The sequence below is a fragment of the Schistocerca nitens genome, chromosome 10 (genome assembly GCF_023898315.1).
Source record: "Schistocerca nitens isolate TAMUIC-IGC-003100 chromosome 10, iqSchNite1.1, whole genome shotgun sequence".
Taxonomy (NCBI): Eukaryota; Metazoa; Arthropoda; class Insecta; order Orthoptera; family Acrididae; genus Schistocerca; species Schistocerca nitens.
This window is the reverse complement of record NC_064623.1, coordinates 26,687,999-26,706,782: the sequence shown is the minus strand read 5'-3', so window position 1 is coordinate 26,706,782 and position 18,784 is coordinate 26,687,999. Positions and strand designations below refer to the sequence as shown.

The window sequence follows — 18,784 nt, the reverse complement described above, 5'->3', positions numbered from 1 at the left end:
AGACACACTGTTCGTTTGTGTCACCATGACAAAAACCGCAAACTTATAGAAACATGATAACGGAAGTACGCTCACCGAAAACCGACCAAACCACTCAGCTCGCAGTCACTATCCACACTGATTCGAGACGAGTGTATTCGGAAACACAAAGAAGTATTTCAGTGTAGTCTTAACCATGTTCACACAAAATTCAAATTTCAGGAACTTTTGTGTACAACCTCATAATAGTGAAAACTGTAGTACATATTTGGCTTCTAAAAATGCTTGCTAGTGCAATTTTTGAGTTTTTGTGTGCCTGTATATATTCATTTCTTAAATCATAAATCCTCTGCATATTTTTCCTGTATTTGCTTGTAATAGACTGATGTGCAACCTACAGATGATTTAAGAAGTGCCATTTTGAGATGTTACTGGTTGCTAACTTAATTAGTTACCATACTTAGTATTCCTGTTCCAGTGTCCAAACCCAGAAATCTCAACCCAAGGACAGACTTGCTGATGAGGAACTGATGCCTTACCTAGAGGTAGATACTGTTTTTATTGTTGCCTACTTGTTTTAGAAGTTTTTATAAATGTGAACTGACCCTGTGACAGTTGTGTGAAACTTCATTACTCTTTTAGCTTTCTATTTATATTTAAGAGGAGTACCACTTGCATGTTCGTAAACCTCTTAGCTGTTGAACAACGTTATTATTATTATGTGAGTAGAAATCATACTCTTCCTGTTTATCTTGAAATAAATATCCCCTGCACTGCAAATAGCAATTTCCCATTTAGTAATGTACTGTGCTGATTTCACAGATTCTTTTGTCGCGCTGTTCTCCACAGTTTTGTAATTTTTGCTCTACGTTATTTCTTTCTGTATCTCTGTTTGACTGTGTATTAATTCTACCAGTTCTTTTGTCTGCTGCTTTTTAATATTGGCTTCATGTTATTTCTCTTTCTAGCATCTCATTGCCTGAAAATTGTTGTTCTGGTGCGAACATGAACCTTACGTTATTGGTACTGCAATGTAAAAGGTGCAGCCTGCGATCTTTTGCAATGTGGAACATAGAGCTACTGAACCATCTAACACAGTGGATGATACAAACATTTTCAGCACTAGGCAAATATGTTTGTATCCTTCCCCAAACTGATTAAGGGACATGTGGGGTGTTTCCCATGAAAAGACGTGGCTGAAAGCCTCCCCAAATAATACCTTGTGCCCTGTCTCCTATGACTCCATCATCAATGAGATGTTAAACACTAATTTTCATTCCTTCGTCCTCAACACCAGTGTTTCCAAATCTCCAGAGATGGGAATTACTTGAGCAATCTTTACTGAGATTTTGTCCTAGCAGTATATTCTGAGCTTTCACTGTAATCAGTTGATATTTACAGAGGTTCTGCTGTCTTCACCTTCTGAACATGTACCTTCTTAGTTTAGGTGACTTTTTGTGGTTGTTTCTTAAATGGTGTAGCGATTATTACTTGAAATTTAGTGTGGGCTTTAAAACTGCAGTATACAGTACTACAACAATTTTATCTTTATGACAATATATCCTACATAACTGGTTGTATATGCCCTCGAAATCTGGCAAAACACATGTATTTTTTAGAATTCTGTGAATTTTTCATTTTTGTAGTTTTCAGTTAATTTTTTGTAATTTTGACTGATAAGAAATGATAATCTAATGAGGAATTTTACTTTAGCCCTCTACTGCAGCAATAAAACACAAACAAGTTTAGTTGCGAAGAAAATGCAGAACTCGGTGCACACACAAGCATCTGTTGACAGCAAAATGTGTCAGAAGCCTTACGAAGAAAACTACGCAGTGATTCATGACAACAAACTGCTTACAATGAGTGTGATGTCACAACTTTTTACGTTTCTAACAGGCCACAAGAAAATGTTGTGAATTGCGGTTTGAGAAACGTTACTTTCAAAGGAAATTTCCTTTTACGCAAGATGAACTTCATTACGTGTGAGAATGTGTGATGAATTTTCTTAAATCACTGTGTGTGTGTGTGTGTGTGTGTGTGTGTGTGTGTGTGTGTATGTGTGTGTGTGTGTGTGTGTGTGTGAATCTTGTTCAAAAAATTTCATAAATTGTGGAGCATTTGAATCTCATTCAAAGCTTGACACTTTGAGGACCAGCCATACCAGTCTTTAATATACCTTGAAGGATAATACATGCTAAAAGAGACCAAGCTTCAAGGTTAATTTTTCATATTTGTTTTAGTTATTTCATAGATTACAAATTATGCAGTAACGATGGCAAAAAGTATAATTATGCTTCAAAAAAGTGTGAGGTGAGTTCTTGAGCAGTTTCGCACACGATTGGCTTTTCTACAGAAAAGTCGAAGTGCTTGACGGAACATTTTTTTCAGCCAGGTAACCCATGAAATGTTCAATTCACAGCAGTGAAATTTGTGGTCATGCTCGTTAGAGATATTCAGCTGCTGCAGTTTAAGCAGTGCTCGCCAGATGCTGCCTAACTACACCCTTGGGAAAAAACTGCAAAACATTTTTAAAGGACCAGTATTATATATGAAAGCTTAGCTTTTTCTGTAGCCGTATCGTACGTATATTAATTTAAACCATTAACTTTGCCTATTTGGGTGTCTGTGCAGCTTCACAGTGATGTTGCCATTGGCTGAATACATCACATGTCCTATGCTGTCATTGACTGATCACATGACACGAGCTACGATTGTCTGATAAAAGCACATCCCAGTCTCAGTTTCAGTGCTTTGGAAGCTAATGTGGTGTATTTGGTGGAATTCACATTTATATTTCCGTAATATGAAAATATGCAGTGTACATGTTGCTGTGCATCAAGTTTTACAGCTCTGAGGGAAAGTGTATTGTCACTCAACTTGGGAAAAGTGTACTTTCGTCCGGGAAAAAAGTATATTTTCACCTGGGAAAAAGTGCATTTCTAACTGGGGAATCCAGGAAAAATTCGGGAATTTTTTTTTTCTTGTCCACGTATACACCCTGCATAAGCATGAACATATTCAACTCCCTCCCCCGTCCCACTCCCCCTCCCCCATCCCACTGCCTCTCTCTCTCTCTCTCTCTCTCTCTCTCTCTCTCTCTCTCTCTCTGTGTGTGTGTGTGTGTGTGTGTGTGTGTGTGTGTGTGTGTGTGTGTGTGCGTGTGTATGTGTGTGTGTATGTGTGGGCGCGTGCGTGCGAGAGGTTGAGAGAGAGAGAGAAAATCAGTAATGCTGAAAAAGTGGAACAGTAGACTTGGATCCATCATTCAGTTTGATACTTGTGAAACCTTCTGTACTATAAACCATCAGTTGTTACTCCTCTCAGATTTTCGCTGTGTTATTACCTACTGGCGTGTTTTTGAGCAATCGACTGAGTTGTTCTTTCCATTTTACACACAGTGTTTCAACAACAGGCCGAGTCATCTTCCCCAGGTGCTGAGAACCGTGGTGTTACCTGTACTTTCTGCCTGTGCTCCAACCAGATTGTGAAATTTTGTTGGTGTCATACCGCTATTTAGCCAGGCTGTTCGACTATTTTAGGTACAAATGAAAGTGGAGAGTTGAGGGCAATGAAATGAGCATTTACATTCTGTTGGGAATGAAGTGTGCTGGTTTGTTGAAAATTCTCTAGATCCTTCAACCATTGTGTCTCTCATTTTCCCAGACTTTCATCTCTCGCTTATATCTGATTTTTGTTCCTCTCTCAGGCAGCCCTTAGAGGTAAGGAAGAGCTGTCGTCAACCTACAGGTTGATTTGATCACTGCAGTGCTTTATTAGGCATACTCCTGCTCTAGATGTTGTGCCAACCTTTGAACTTACTTACTCAGCCAGTTACAGGTGGGCACCCAGCCAGTGACAGGTGGACTTGCAGTTTAATGTGGGCTCGAACAATGGCGCAACTCGTCATTTTTCTCATCGACAAACATTGCCAGAAGTGAAAGGAGTGACAAGTGACGTACAAAAACGTAGAACTGACAAGGTGTCAATACCTAGACCTTTGGATTCGCAGTCTCCGAACGACACTCGACCAGTTCTGCTACGCACAGAATACTTACTTAACGATTTATTATTTCTGTTGTCTTATTAACGAAGATTCTTCTACATTTGCTTAATTCCTTCTCCTCTTGAACTCTTTGATTGTTGGATTTTTGTTCTGAATTTTTATATGTGTTTTGAATATCTCTGTCAGATCTGACCAAGTCCTTTAAGTAATTTTGAGTTTCATTGATGCATTTGCGTTTTTGTTGAAAAAACTGCTGTAGCTGATAAACTTTAGGGAAACACATTATTCCCATAGGCAATTCAGTTAGATCCAAGGATTCTCGAAACCCCAAAACATCATTCAGAGAGGCTTTATTTGATTAATTTCTTTTTTCTGTTCTTTTTTTTTCTGGTCTTTTTTTTTCTGGTTGTTCCGAACTGAATATCAGTGTTTCAAGGCTTTGTAGCATTTGTTATATTCATCTTAACAATCATATATAGTGGAAACTCCAGGTTGGAATATTCACAATACAAGGAAAAGGATAGATTGCTACTCACCGTAAAGATATGTTAAATTGCAGACGGGCACAGTGAAAAGACTGTTACACATTTGCCTGTCAGCCAAAGCTTTCTTTAGAAAAGAAAACACTCAAAGCTTCATTCACACAAGGAAGCACATCTTACACACACATTCCTGCCATCTCTGGCAGCTCGGTCCATACCGAGGTGCCGGAGATGATGTGTGCGTGAAGTGTAATTACTTGTGTGTATGAATGTGTGTGTTTCCTTTTGCCAAGAAAGCTTTGGTCACAAACTGTGCTGTTAGCAACTCAACTTTTCATCTTTATGGTGAGTAGCTTTCTGTCCTTTTCCTTATATTGTCAGTAATAAATAAGACATCGAATGGAAGACCAAGTCAACAAGTTTTTCTTACAAGTGTTCAATGTGGGCACCATCATTCATCACACAGCACACATTTAGTCGATGGGAGAGTTCTTCCAAACCTTGTGGTAGTGGACACATGTACTCGTTATCCTTTATAAATCCCCAAAGGCAAAAATCACTTGGCAACAGACTGGGTGAACCTGGAGGCCATGCTAAATGAACTCTGTCATCCGGCCCCTTGCATCCAGTCCAGGAGTCAGGTACAGTGTCATTTAACTAATCACATTGAGTTATACCAGTGAGGTGATGCGTCATCTTGCTGGCACATGAAGTTCTGTGGTTCAGCTGCTTTCAGTTGAGGGAAGAACCATAGTTCTAGCACATCAAGATATGAATCATCCGTTGCAGTTGCCTCATGGGAAAAAAAGGCCCATAAACTTTCCACCAGTATATGGAACAAAAAACATTTTATTTAGGGGAGTCTCGTTGCACTGCAGCATGTCCTGGGTATTTGCTGATGCCCAGATGTGCACAGTACATGTGTTCAAATTTCCAATTGCATGAAATGTCAATTCATCACTGAAGACTACACGATCCAGAAAATCTTCGTCATGCAGCAACATGCAAAATTAGCACATAAACAGCAATCTGTAGGCTTTAGAGCTGTAACAGCTGTAAATGATAAGGACATAGTTGTAAGCATTGCCTTAAAAGTCCCCACAGAGATGTCACTGGAATTGCTGATTCACGACTAGCCTTACGAACAGATTCTTGGGGCTACGCACGAGACACTGTCACTTCTTCAACATGTTCTTCAACCACTGTTGGTCATCCCATACTTTTCCCTTTGCAAAGACAGTGTATGTCTCCAGGCTGATGATACCATTTACAGATGTTATCACCACTTAGAGGATTATAGTGGAACTTAATATGAAATGCATGTTGCCCTGTAACAATAGACTCAGTCATTGCAAAATTATAAAACCCGAAAAACTTTGTTAACTAGTTGTCATCTTTGCTGCTAGTGCTTTCTAATGGAGGTCACAAGAAACAGTGCATGCACACAGGTACACAACAAGGTGTATACGTCCTGGGAGATCCGGGAAAAACCCGGGAATTATTCGGAATTCCGGGAATTTTTCATGGTATTAATTTTCAGTAATGTATCCCGCTACTGCAGAATAATACTGCAGCAATAAAAGATAAACGAGAGAAAAATACCAAAATAAAATTTTAGTTGCATAGGAAATGCATCATTTACGACAAAACACTGTGCACACACAAGTGTCTGCTACCTCAAAATGTGTCGAAGGCCTTACTATAAAGACTATGCAATACTTCATAACAAAAAACTGCTTCCAATCAGTGTGACATCACAACTGTTTGCATTAGGTTCATTTGAGCAGTTGCCAGCGGGCACATGCGCATGCGCACTTAAGTTGCATATGAGCAGTACCTTCTCCCGCTACTTGAAGCCAGATACAAACTGCAAAAATTTTTTCTGGCACGCCCAAGCTGCTAGATTCGTGTATGCACAGAGCGGTCCGAGTTGTAGTGGGGTAGGGGTAGTCTCCACGTGATCTGTGTTCACATTTAGTGATTTGCCGTTTCCTCTTTGTGTACAGCTCCCACACAAAATGAAAACGGAATGGATTTCTGTGGCTGGGAGCTATCGAGTGAATTAAAACACATTTACATAATTACGAAAGGCAGAAATATATTACAGGTTTCAGCTTTCTGAGTTTATTTCCACGTTTTTGGTAGTTGAGCAATAATCACCTTGCAGAGCAATGAAGTTATTTTTGTCGGTTTGCAAGGGAAATTTGGCTTTTATTAATCATTTCCGCTGAGGTAGTCAATTTATTTAAAACGAAGCGTTTTGGTCCGTAGTGTAGGCTAGTTCCAACTGTTTGCTGAATTTCAAGTACATGTTTTCATCTTCTGATGTGTATTGCATTTTGCCATAATAAAGATTCAAACATGAGATAATACAGTACAGGTACTATAAGAAAATTTACATCCCGAAAACCTCACTGGAAAGCTTAATATCAGGTTGGAGCCTATTTTATTGTGAATCTGGACATATGGATGTGCACTTCAAGCCGAGTTATACATTTTAGTATGGTTTAAGGACTTCTGATGCTCTTGGAGTATCCTCTGATGTCCTTTTTCTTTTATGACGTAAGATATCTCAGTGCAAAATGTACGAACATACAGACTTCCTAAGCTATAGTAGCTGTGCAAGCACAGTAATGTCTGTTTTCTGGCACTACCTGGCAGCTGCTGAAACAAACCTATTTCTAACAGGTCTGCGGAAAATACTGCAAATGGTGGTTTGAAAAGCGGTACTTGCAAAGATGAATTACATTATGTGTGAGAATTTGCGATAAATTTCATAAATCATAAGAGATTTTTACTTTCGTTTAAAACTTAACAATTAGAGGACTGGCCACTTAGAGAATTTTGAGTCCAGAAGATCAGACATTAATGTCATTATCTTAAATTTTACTGGCACATTTGTGTGATGTATTTTAAAGTGTAACACGTGCCAAAAAGAAAGAGAGAGAGAGACCAAACCATTAACTTTTCCTATTTGTGTGTTTGTGCTACTTAACAGTGATGTTGCTTTTGGCTGACTACATCACGTCCTGTGCTCTGAATATCTGCTGTTATCAGCTAGCAAGATCACGTGATGTGAGCTATTATTGGCTTACAAAAGGGCATTGCAGTCTCAATTTCAGTACTGTGGAAACGAATGTGCTGTGTTTGGTGGAATTCGAAATTACACTTTCGTTATTACGAAAACATGCAGTGAATCATAATATGAAAATATGCAGTGTACATGACTTTCCAAGACTTTTTTGTTTTTCTGAAGTGGCGGCAGGAAGTTCTACACTGATGACGTATAAAATGTTAACCATTCAAAGGATTGATAAGTTCCGTGGGAAAATATGCTGTCACTTAACATGGGAAAAATGTGTTTTCTCCCAAGGAAGAAGTGTATTTCCTAACTGGGAAATCTGGGAATTGTTTTTCCTTCTCCACATATACACCCTGTACAAACAAAATTGTCTGTGTTTGCTCTTTTATTTGATGTGTTATTTATAACTGTAAGTTGAATATAATAAATGCTACAAAGCCACCATTTGTTTTACATTTATTCACGTTATTTCTTTGGAGTTTTGCTCTTGTTTTTCATTTTTACCGATGTTTATTACCCAATATTCTGCATTTAGTTCATCAATGCTTACTTTTTTAGAAGTTTCCTACACTTTGTGTCTACTAACACAGTGTTGGGGCAGTATCCCTTCTCATCACAGCTGGTTCCTGTTACTTTTAATTTCCATTTTCTCTCTGTAATTAAAAAAAATATTTAAAAAGTTAAAGTAATTACTTGTATATTTATTTGTATCTTAGCTCTGCTCCAGTTATTCCTATTCAAATTGCTCTTCCCTCACTGTAAACGTTTCTAGTAATTTTTTCCCTAAAATTTTGATACAGCAGTGGGAAATTATGGGTGGGATATAAACAGTGGCATGAAGAAAGATTAACTTCTTATATATGGAAGACACACTGATCAACTAATGAACACATGAACAAGGTGTTGCATACCATAAGTCAGCTTTTGAACTTGGCATATGATAGTGATATATTTTACAGCGCATCAATCATTGTTCTTTACTTACCGTAAAGAAGATATACCAAGTTGCAGATAGGCACAATTAAAAGACACTCTTAATAGTGTTCAGCCACAGCCTTCTTCAGTAAAGAGAAAGACACACACAACATTCACACACACTCAAGCAAGCACACCTCACACACACACATGACCACCACTTCAGCATCTCGAGCTGGTATGCACTATCACTTGGGATGCAAGGAGCAATCTGGGAGGGGGGGGGGGATAGTAGTGTACGGGTGGGGAGGGAGACGAACACTGTCTGCTCTGCTGGAGTATGCAGGGACTAGACTGCCGATAGGTGCAGCGTTATGAGGTTGTGGGGCAGGGAGGAGGAAGAAAAAGGAACAAAAAAGGAGAGGCACAGGGAAAGACAGGCAGATGCATTGGCAGAGGGCTGCAAATAAACAGGATGGGAGACGAGAATGGGGAGGAGATGATAGGATAGAGGGATGGAAACTATTGGGTGGAGGATGTGGGGAGAGTATGTTACTGTAGGTTGAGGCCAGGATAATTATGAGAGTGAAGAATGTGTTGTAAGGGTAATGCCTACCTGTGCAGTTCAGAAAAGATGGTGGTGGAGGGAAGGATCCAGATGACTCGGGTTGTGAAGCAGTTATTGAAATGGGTTACGTTCAGCTGCATGTTGTGTCACAGGTTGTTCTTGGCTGCAGTCTGATGGTGGTCATTCATCCTGAGAGACAGGTGGTTGGTAGACATACCGATATAAAAAGCTGTGCAGTGATTGCAGCAGAGCTGGTGAATGACATGTCTGCTTTCACTGGTGGCCTGGCCTCTGATGGGGTAGGACAAACATGTAATGGGAGTGGAATAAGAGCTGGGTGTGCGAATTGGGCAGGTTCTGCATCTGGCTCTTCCACAGGGATACAATCCTTGTGGCAAGGGGTTGGGATTGGGATTGGGAGTGGCATAGGGATGTACTAGGATGTTGTGGAGCTAGGGTGAGCAATGGAACACCACTTTAGGAGGGATGGGAAATATCTTGGGTAGAATGTCCCTCATTTCAGGGCACGATGATAGGTAATCAAAACCCTGGCAGAGGATGTAGTTCAGTTGTTCCAGCCCAGGGTTGTACCGAGAGACGCAGGGGACACTTCTTTGTGACTGGTTTTTGGGGGTGGTGGGAGGATTAGGGTTGTAAGGGGAAGTGGCACAGGAGATCTATTTGTGGACTGTCTGGGAGATAGAGCCTGTCTGTGAAGGCCTTGGTGAGAACCTTAGCCTACTGAGCAAGGGAGTTTTTGTCACTGCAGATCGCCGTCCCCAGGTAGCAAGCCTATATGGGAGGGATTTTCTGGTGTGAAAGGGATGACTGCTGTCAAAATGCAGGTACTGTTGGTGGTTGATAGGTTTAATGTAGACAGAGGTGCAGATGTGGGGTCATCAGAGAGGAGGAGGTCAACATCTAGGAAGATGGTACGCTGGGTTCAGGAGGACCACGTGAAGCAGATGGGAGAGAAGGTGTTGCGGTTGTGAAGGAACGAAGGTAGGGTGTCTTGGCCCTGGGTCCAGATCGTGAAGAAGACATCATCATTGAACCTGAACCAGGCTAGGCCCATAAAAAGGTTGGCATAGCAGGGTGATAGCCATGCAGTTGCCTGTGGCTGTGCCATGGATTTGTTCATATACCTTCCCTTCAAATGAGAAGTATTTGTGGGTTAGGATAAAGATAGTGTGATATAGGAGCATTGAGGTTGTGGGTTTGGAGTCTGAAGGACATTTGGAAACATAATGTTCAATAGTGGTAAGACCATGGACATGAGGGATGCTGGTGTTTGGGGAGGTGGTGTCAACAGTGACGAATAGGGATCCAGGAGGTATAGGGGTGGGGATAGTGGAGAGTCGGTGAAAGAAGTGGTTGGTGTCCTTGATATGGGAGGCTGTCTTACGGGAAAATGGTAGGAGGTCTTGGTCAAGGAGCGCTGAAATTCTTTCAGTGCGTGCACAATAACCAGCCTCAATGGGGCGTACATGATTTTTGGTTTTTTGGAGCTTGTAGAAGGTGGGTGTGTTGGGTGTCATAGGGGTGAGAACGGGAATGGATTCAGGGAGATGTTCTGGGAAGGACCTAAGGCTTTAAGCAGGAATTGGAGTTTCTGTAGGACTTCTGGGATGGGATCACTCTGAAAAAGTTTATAGGTGGAGGAGTAAGACAATTGTCGGAGGTCTTGTGCCAGGTAGTCACTGCGATTCACAACAACAGTGGTGGAACCTTTGTCTGCAGGTAGGATGATTAGGTCAGGATTTGTTTTGAGGTTGTGTAAGGCTGTTCTTTCTTCTACTGATAGGTTGGTGTTCTGGGGAAGTTGGAGGTAAGGAATTTCAAGAAGTATCCAGCAGGTAGTTAAGTGGAAGGGGAGGATCACAGTTTTATGGTGGTACGAACTACAAGTAGGGTTTAGTGTGGAATTAGGGTGGCTTTGTTGGAGGGATTGGCAGCAAAGAAGTGCTTGCATTGCAGGGATCGGGAGGAGTAGAGTAGGTCTTTCACACATCCAACGTGGATAAATTTTGGTCAATATGCTAGTCTCAATCCCAACTCCTTACCACAAGTATCATATCCCTGTGGAAGATCTAGGTGCAAAAGATGCCAATCCACCCAGCCAGCACTTCGTATTTTGGTTCTGTCACAGGTTTAAAGGGCTACAGGTGAGGCCTTTGGATAGGACTGAAACTTCCGTGGAGCTGAGGGAAAAGGTCAGCTTTACAGGGTTTAGCTGCTATGAGGGGTGGATGAGAGGAACACTGGGTGTGATAGGGGTCGGATAGTGGTGTGCTGAGGCAGCAGTAGGATGACAGCAGGGTGGATAATTTATGGAGGCGGTGTCTGGAAGGCTGCTCCCGGTGATTCAATTTATTGCAAAGTAGTTGTAGCTTGTGGAGGGAGCAGAGGTGGTTTTGGGATGCCTATGCTGTGGAGATGTGTTTTTGCAGTACGAGGTTTGTGAGGACAAGGAATTGGTGGAATCTGAAAAGCTGTAGGTCATTGGGAAATGAAGAGTGGGATCCAGAGAAAGGAATCTTTGGGGGGGGGGGGGGATTCCATGGTTTAGGCAACATTTGAGAAACAGGATGTGGGACTGGGTTTTAGCCAGGGAAAGGTATACTTTTCTAAACTGCTGCAGAAAGATGGAGCAAGGGTCAATTGTGGCAGGAATGGCTCAAAGGAAACGGGAATGATGGAGAAATGGGCAAAATAGATCTTGATAGATGTGAAAGGAACTGGATAAGCAATAAGATGCGGAAAGGTTGTAAAAAAACACTTAAAAACACACACAGATCCGCAAAAATACGTGAAACTGCATGAAACCACATAAAGCTATGCATAACTATGTTAAATCATACAGAAACATGGGTGAAAAGTAACAGTGAGGTACGGTAGCGTGTGTATGTTGCGATAAGCAGAGAGAGAGAGAGGGGGGGAGGGGATGGGGGAGGGGGGGTTAGGTTGAGGATTAAAAGTTTATGTGGCACGGACAGGTGTCGAAAACAAAATTATAAGTACATCAGGATGGGGAATGAAGTGGGATGGCGCCATCTGTACCTCTGTCCACATTAAACACACCAACCACCAACAGTACCTGCATTTTGACAGCTGTCATCTTCTTCATACCAAAAAGTCCCTTCCATATAGCCTGGCTACCCGGGGACCGTGTATCTGCAGCGACAAAAACTCTCTTGCTCAGTAGGCTAAGGTTCTCACCAAAGCCTTCACAGACAGGCTCTATTTCCCAGACAGTCTGCAAATAGATCTCCTGTGCCATTTTCCCTCACAACCCCAATCCTCTAACCACCCCCAAAAACCAGCCACAAAGAAATGTCCCCTTTGTCTCCCAGTACCACCTTGGGCTGGAACAACTGAACCACATCCTTTGCCAGGGTTTCGATTACCTATCATCGTGCCCTGAAATGAGAGATGTCCTACCCGGGATAGTTCCCACCCCTCCTAAAGTGGTATTGTCACCCACCCAACCACCACGACATCCCAGTCGATCCCCTGTGCCAGCCCCAGTCCCAACCCCTTACCTGTGGGAGACCCAGGTGCAAAACCTGCCAGTCCACCCACACAGTACCCGGTCCTTTCACAGGTTTATCATACCCCATCAGGGCGGGCCATCCTGTGAAAGCAGCCATGTCATTTACCAGCTCTGCTGCAATCATTGCACAACTTTTTATATTGGTATGACTACCAGCCAGCTGTCCACCAGGATCAATGGCCACTGCCAAACTGTGGCCAAGAGCAAAGTAGACCACCTGTGGCACAACATGCAGCTGAACATAACACACTTTATTTCAATGGCTGCTTCACTACTTGAGCCATCTGGATCCTTCCCTCCACCACCAGCTTTTCTGAGCTTACAGTAACATACTATCCCCACACCCTCCACCCAACAGTTTCCCCCCCCTCTGTCTTCTCATCTCCTCCCCATTCTCGTCTACCACCATGTTTATTTGCAGCCCTCTGGCAATGCGTCAGCCTGTCTTTTCCCGCACCTCTCTTTTTTTTGCTACTTTTCCCCTCTGCCTCCCTGCCCCACAACCTCCTGTCGCTGAGCCTGCCGGCAGTCTAGTCCCTGCACGCTCCACCAGACAGCGTTCTTATCTCTCCTTCTGTACTATCCCTTCCCCACCCCCTCCAGACCTGTGGCTTGCATCCCAAGTGATGTTGCATACTGGCTCGAGGTGCTGGAGTTGGCGGTTGTGTGTGCGTGAGGTGTGCTTCCTTGTGTGTGGGTGTGTGTGTGTGTGTGTGTGTGTGTGTGTGTGTGTGTGTGTGTGTGTGTGTGTGTGTTTACTGACGAAGGCTGTGGCTGAAAGCTATATGTGAGTGTCTTTTAATCGTGCCTGACTGCAACTTGGCACGTCTTCTTTACGGTAAGTACCAATCTATCTTTTCCTACATTGTTGACAGTCTTGCCTGGAATTTCCATTGTTTGATTTTTGCCAGTTAGAATATGTATAGTTAATGTGTTTTTCCTCTTATTTTGTGTGCAGTATTAATTGTTATGACAATTTAATTGATATCTCTTAAATGTAATTGTGCTGTTTTCCCTTTTAGCTGTGTTGTTTCCCAGAATGCATCTATAATTGGCATTTTCTTATTTTATTGCTACTTCTCATCTTTTTTTAAATACTAGCTATTTGATAACTACTGATGTAAATTCCTAGATGGTTATGGTCACCATGACTTTGTGTACCACCTTATTTTAGACATTGTTTGCAACGGTAGTAACAAGGAAAATAGCAGTTACCTGTGTCTAATTCAGACCCAAGTATTTTCATTGCATCCTGTAGATACGGTGACAGTGTTTCAGTTGGAGAGGATCTGATTTTGAAAACTAAGTACACCATTCAACATTGGACATTCCAAATTTACGAGCCGTGGCCTTGGCACTGAATTGCATGAAGAATGACTTCTTGTATTACCTATAGATGCATTGCACTTTTATGGGATGTAGTCTATTAGCATGCAAAGGATTTGTAGACTTAAAAAGTGTACAAGGAATGCTGTACATAGGTTTGCTTCCTTGATTCATTATTAGGTATAGTTCATTAAGTCCTTCCAGTATTATGTGTTAATGATCATTTCGGAGTCAGTCTATCTTTTGCTTTTCTTCCACATGCCATAGTAATAACTCTGTATAACAGAGAATTTGCTGAGACAGGTGTCGCTGTGTTGCAGTGTGTGCTGGCAGCTCCCCAGTCCTGGAGTGTCCAGATGTCAGCGCTGCTGCTTCGCTGCCGACTGGAGTCGTGGCATTCACGCACAGTGGAGCGTTCGATGAATCAGTGCCAGGTTGGTAACCGTACTCGTGTCTGGACATGGTGTGGAAATTCAGAGGGTAGGAGTTACACTCACAAGGAGATTGCTTGTGCTGCTGCATCCCACAACTGATTGATTCATGATGCTGATTTTGTATGAATATGGAGGAGGAACAAGGTGACAGAATGGTTGGAGGGTTTATTGATTCAGGAAGTGAAATACCCAGTACTGCTGATAGTACCACTTCTGAGGGTAGTCTGAATAGTTCTCAGCCTAATATTGAAAATGATATTTTATGTTTCCAAGTCTTTGTATTTTTTGATAATCTCATTATTAGGTATAGTTCATTAAGTCCTTCCAGTATTATGTGTTAATCGTCATTTTGGAGACAGTCTATCTTTTGCTTTACTTCCACATGCCATTGTAATGTGTTCCAGTGACATTATTTCATGCCTGTAATGTTTCTCTGAAATTATTGTCAAATACCGTCTACAGCTGCAGTCATTTTTTGGTTGGATGAAAAGCACTGACAAGCTAGTGGGACTTTATTTTTTGGGGGGAAGAGATGGAAGTCTGAGGGAGCCAAATCTGGGGATTAGGGCTAATGTTCCAAGACATAATAGCACAGATTCTTTAATTTAGCAATTTGTGACACATTTTTCTAAGTGTGTGCACTCGCTTAATGAAAGATGAGTTTGTTTTCTTTCTACAACCAGGTCTCTTTCGTTGAATTTTTGCATCCAGAGTGCTCAGAAGAAATGATAATGCCAAGTCATTGTTTAATAGAACTCGTTTCACATCCAGAAACACTAATGCCATGAATTTCCCTGCTGATGACTTCATATTCTTCTTCTTTGGAGGTGAAGAATTGGCTTCCATCCACTGCTCCAATTGTTGTTTTGATTCTGGTGCGTAGTGATTAATCTGCGTTCCATCTGGTGTCACATACCAACATTCAAAAAACTTTTATCTTCATGAAATCACACTAAACACTGATTGGAAATTGTCACACGAATTTGTTTCAGATCCTCCTCAAGCAGACACGACATCCTTCACCCACAAATCTTTCTTGTGTATAGTTCTTTGTGAAAAATTTAGCTGAAGCAGTCTTGTGAAATCCGTACAATTTTAGCAGTTTCACGCACTTCTGTACTCCACTCATCAAAAATCATATTGTGCAAATTTTCGACAATTTCTGGTGTGGTTGCAATTTTCGTATGTCTTTTATGTGGTGCAGTGGGATGATGTTGTAGGTTTATTGATACTCTCTTCCAGTGCTACTGGGCTTAGCAGGAGTTTTTCTGTGCTAAGAATGTAGTGATATAGAATGGTAAAACACTATATTTTCACTTACAAGACACTGTCAGCAGAAGCTCAAAGAAAGTAAAAGCAGTATTTTGTGTAAATGGTTGTTGACAACTGCAAGATCAAATTTCACGCAGCTGTTGCGCATATAATGGAACTCTTAAAATCGAGTGGAAAAGAGTGAAGAATTATTACTGTTGTTATTATTCCAAATTCTGCCTTCAAGCTGTGAGTGATGGCTACCGACTGCATCTCGGCCTCTGCCAGTGGCATCATTTAGATGTGCTGTGTAGGGGCGCGTGGTCAGCACATTGCTCTCCTGGACATTGCCAGCATCTTGGATCTCGGAGTCCTTATTTCTCATTTGAGTAGCTCTCCAGTTGGCACCACGAGGCTGAGTGCTCTGTGTTCCAGATCTCCCACCACAGAAAATCTGTGACGTTTCTGGGAATTAAACATGTGTCCTCTGCATGTTAGCCAGACATGCTGACCACTCTGGTGTGGATGTGGACAAAGAAATGAGTTATTAAAGTACATAAAAATTGAATGAATTATGCTCATAGTGGTCAGTAAAACTCATCCTGCAATAAAGTGGCTGGATGAGCGTGCCTGAGGAGTTTCCTCGGTGCAGGAGCTCGATCTCCACCGAATACTCTTTGAGCCAAATTTTTATCGACTGAAGAGCCGTGCCTTTCAGTTTCTGTGATTGATCTTTGACAACTAAGTTGAAGGTTTCTGTATAATGTCTTGTCATAATTGTACTATTTAAGTTTTATTTGGAAGGTAGCCTTAAATCAAAATGAAATGTAGGCACCTAATGAAGGGATACCAGTTTTAATAGGGAAATTAGTTTAAGTGGGAATTTATTACGTAACTTGAGTAAAGAAGCGACAGGAATCAAGGAACAAGTAATTTGGTTAGATAGGAAGTTTGGGAATAAAAATCTAAACATTGTAGTGAGAGACAAGGCTTGAACACATCAAGCAGTTGCAAGTGAATGTAAGTTACAGCATTTGTGTGGATGTAAAGAATCTTGCACCGGGCTGATCATTATGGAAAGATGCCTGAAACCAGTTGCCATAGTGATTATAACAACAACTTGCAGAATTAATACTGCTGGCAGATTTTGGAGTATTTTCAGCATTAAATTTGGGATCAACATTTTCCGCAGATTCTGGTAGATGCCATAGACAGCGACAAGCCTCCAGTAGCCTTCCGGTGGCCGCAGCTCTTCTCGACTCCGCTGCCGCCGCGGTGGCACATTGAGTCGGAGCTGGCACACCTGCTGCTGTCCCTGGGTGCCGTGAACAGTGCCCTCGACATCTTCCTGCGTCTCGAGGAGTGGGAGGCGGTCGTCAACTGCTACCACATGCTCAAGCTGCGCCACAAGGTGAGTTCAGAGTTGGCAGTGATATGTACGAGGGTGAGGGAGGCGTGCAAAAGTAAAAATGCTCCAAGATAATGATTTCAAAAGTTGCAGTATAGGCAAAGCTAAGTACACAAGTACTACTTTTACTTGACTCTTATTAATACAGATTTATTGTAAAAAACCACAAACAGAAATTTGTGGAATACAGTTGGTGCAGTAGGGTATATGTATGGTAGTTAGGATGGCAGTGCAGTAGCTCCGAGGTTTCCGGTCCCACGCTTCCGGCTACGTTACTGTGATCATTTCTGAAGACTGTGAAAACAGTATGGCCTGCTATTTGTGATTCCACCACTGATCTTTGTGAAGTTGTCAACCTCTGAATTCATTGAAATGTTAGCAAACATTCCTGGTTGTTCAGGTGTAGACTATAGCAATGTAGATACCGGGGTGTATACGACCTGGGACAACCGGGTAGATCCGGGGAAAACCCATGATTTTTTTTCATCTGGGAGAAAACAGGGAAAAACCCGGGATTTTTTAAAAATTGCAGGAATTTTTCATTGTTTTAGTTTTCAGTTAAATTTTTGTAATTTTGACTGGTAAGAACCAATACTCTAACAAAGGATATTACTGTACCCTGTTACTGCAAAATAAAACTGCAGCAATAAAACATGAACGAGAGAAAAAAACGAAAATAAAACTTAAATTGCAAAGGAGATGTGCCATATACAAAACATAGTGCTCATACAAGCATCTGCCAACAGCAAAATGTGTCAAAGGCTTTTGGAAAACTATGCAATGCTTCTCATAACAACAAATTGCCTCCGATGAGTGTGAGGTCACAACTGTTTACATTAGATTCATTTTAGCAGTTACGAGCAGTTGAGTCACGTATGAGTTGTACCTTCTCCCACTTATGGCTACAGAAATGTGGCTGTTGGGTGTGTAAGCAGTCACAGCAAGCGGTTATACTCTGTTCATCATAAAAATAAACCTGATGTAAACATTTGCTTGAATCTCACTGGATTTCATTTTGCGTGGAGCGGAAGCCAAGTTGTGACCAGTACAGTCAAGTATAATCATAAGGATATGTTCTATGCTGTGTTACACACACAAAGACTGAGCAATAATATGCGGGACAACAGCTTTACCGGCACATTAAACTTGGACAGCCTGGCCAACCAGCGGTCCAACTAGCTTGCAATGATGTGAGCAGTTACATTTCAGACATAAAAGAGATGGGTAAAGAAACAATGTAGCTTTGAATGTCTTTTAATTTTTAAAAGAGAATGAAATAGTATTTGATAAAACTCCAGCACTACCACACGCTTCTTAGGTAACGAGACGGAAAGCATGAAATGCTCTCCTTCTCACCTGGTATAGTATTCTAATTACAAACAAGAGTGATGAAAATTCCTAACATAAACACAGGGTAATTTTTCTGAGCAAGCTGTGTGTGAGGCAAAAGCATACTGCAGGGATTTAACCATACTGTTGAATACTGAAGCCATTGAAGATATTAATTACAGTCAATCGTCTGGTAATCTCTCTATGTCTGGTAGCGTAACAGTCTTGTTATTTCTTGGGCCAAATCCCTTAATTTGGCTCCTGATCAGTTCTGTTTGGTTCATATTGTAATGGTACAGTAGCAAATGTAAAAATGCAGCATTTGCACGGTATACTCAATGCTGTGAAATTGATTGTTTTTCATGTTTCTATGACACATACCTACATCTGTGGTATAAAACAGTGGACATAGTCCAAATAAAAGAGTATTTCATTTTTGCCTTAAAAATTA

At 41.5% G+C, this 18,784-nt stretch overlaps 1 protein-coding gene across 1 annotated transcript in view; it reads left to right on the top strand.

The window, feature by feature from the left end:
- LOC126210065 (tetratricopeptide repeat protein 27) overlaps positions 1 to 18,784 on the top strand; it is a 132,393-nt gene that overhangs the window by 38,751 nt on the left and 74,858 nt on the right. Inside the window, exons 7-9 of the mRNA XM_049939185.1 lie at positions 458 to 524; positions 14,232 to 14,345; positions 16,789 to 17,007. Coding sequence (XP_049795142.1) covers positions 458 to 524; positions 14,232 to 14,345; positions 16,789 to 17,007 — 400 coding nt within the window. The remainder of the gene's footprint in view (positions 1 to 457; positions 525 to 14,231; positions 14,346 to 16,788; positions 17,008 to 18,784) is intronic.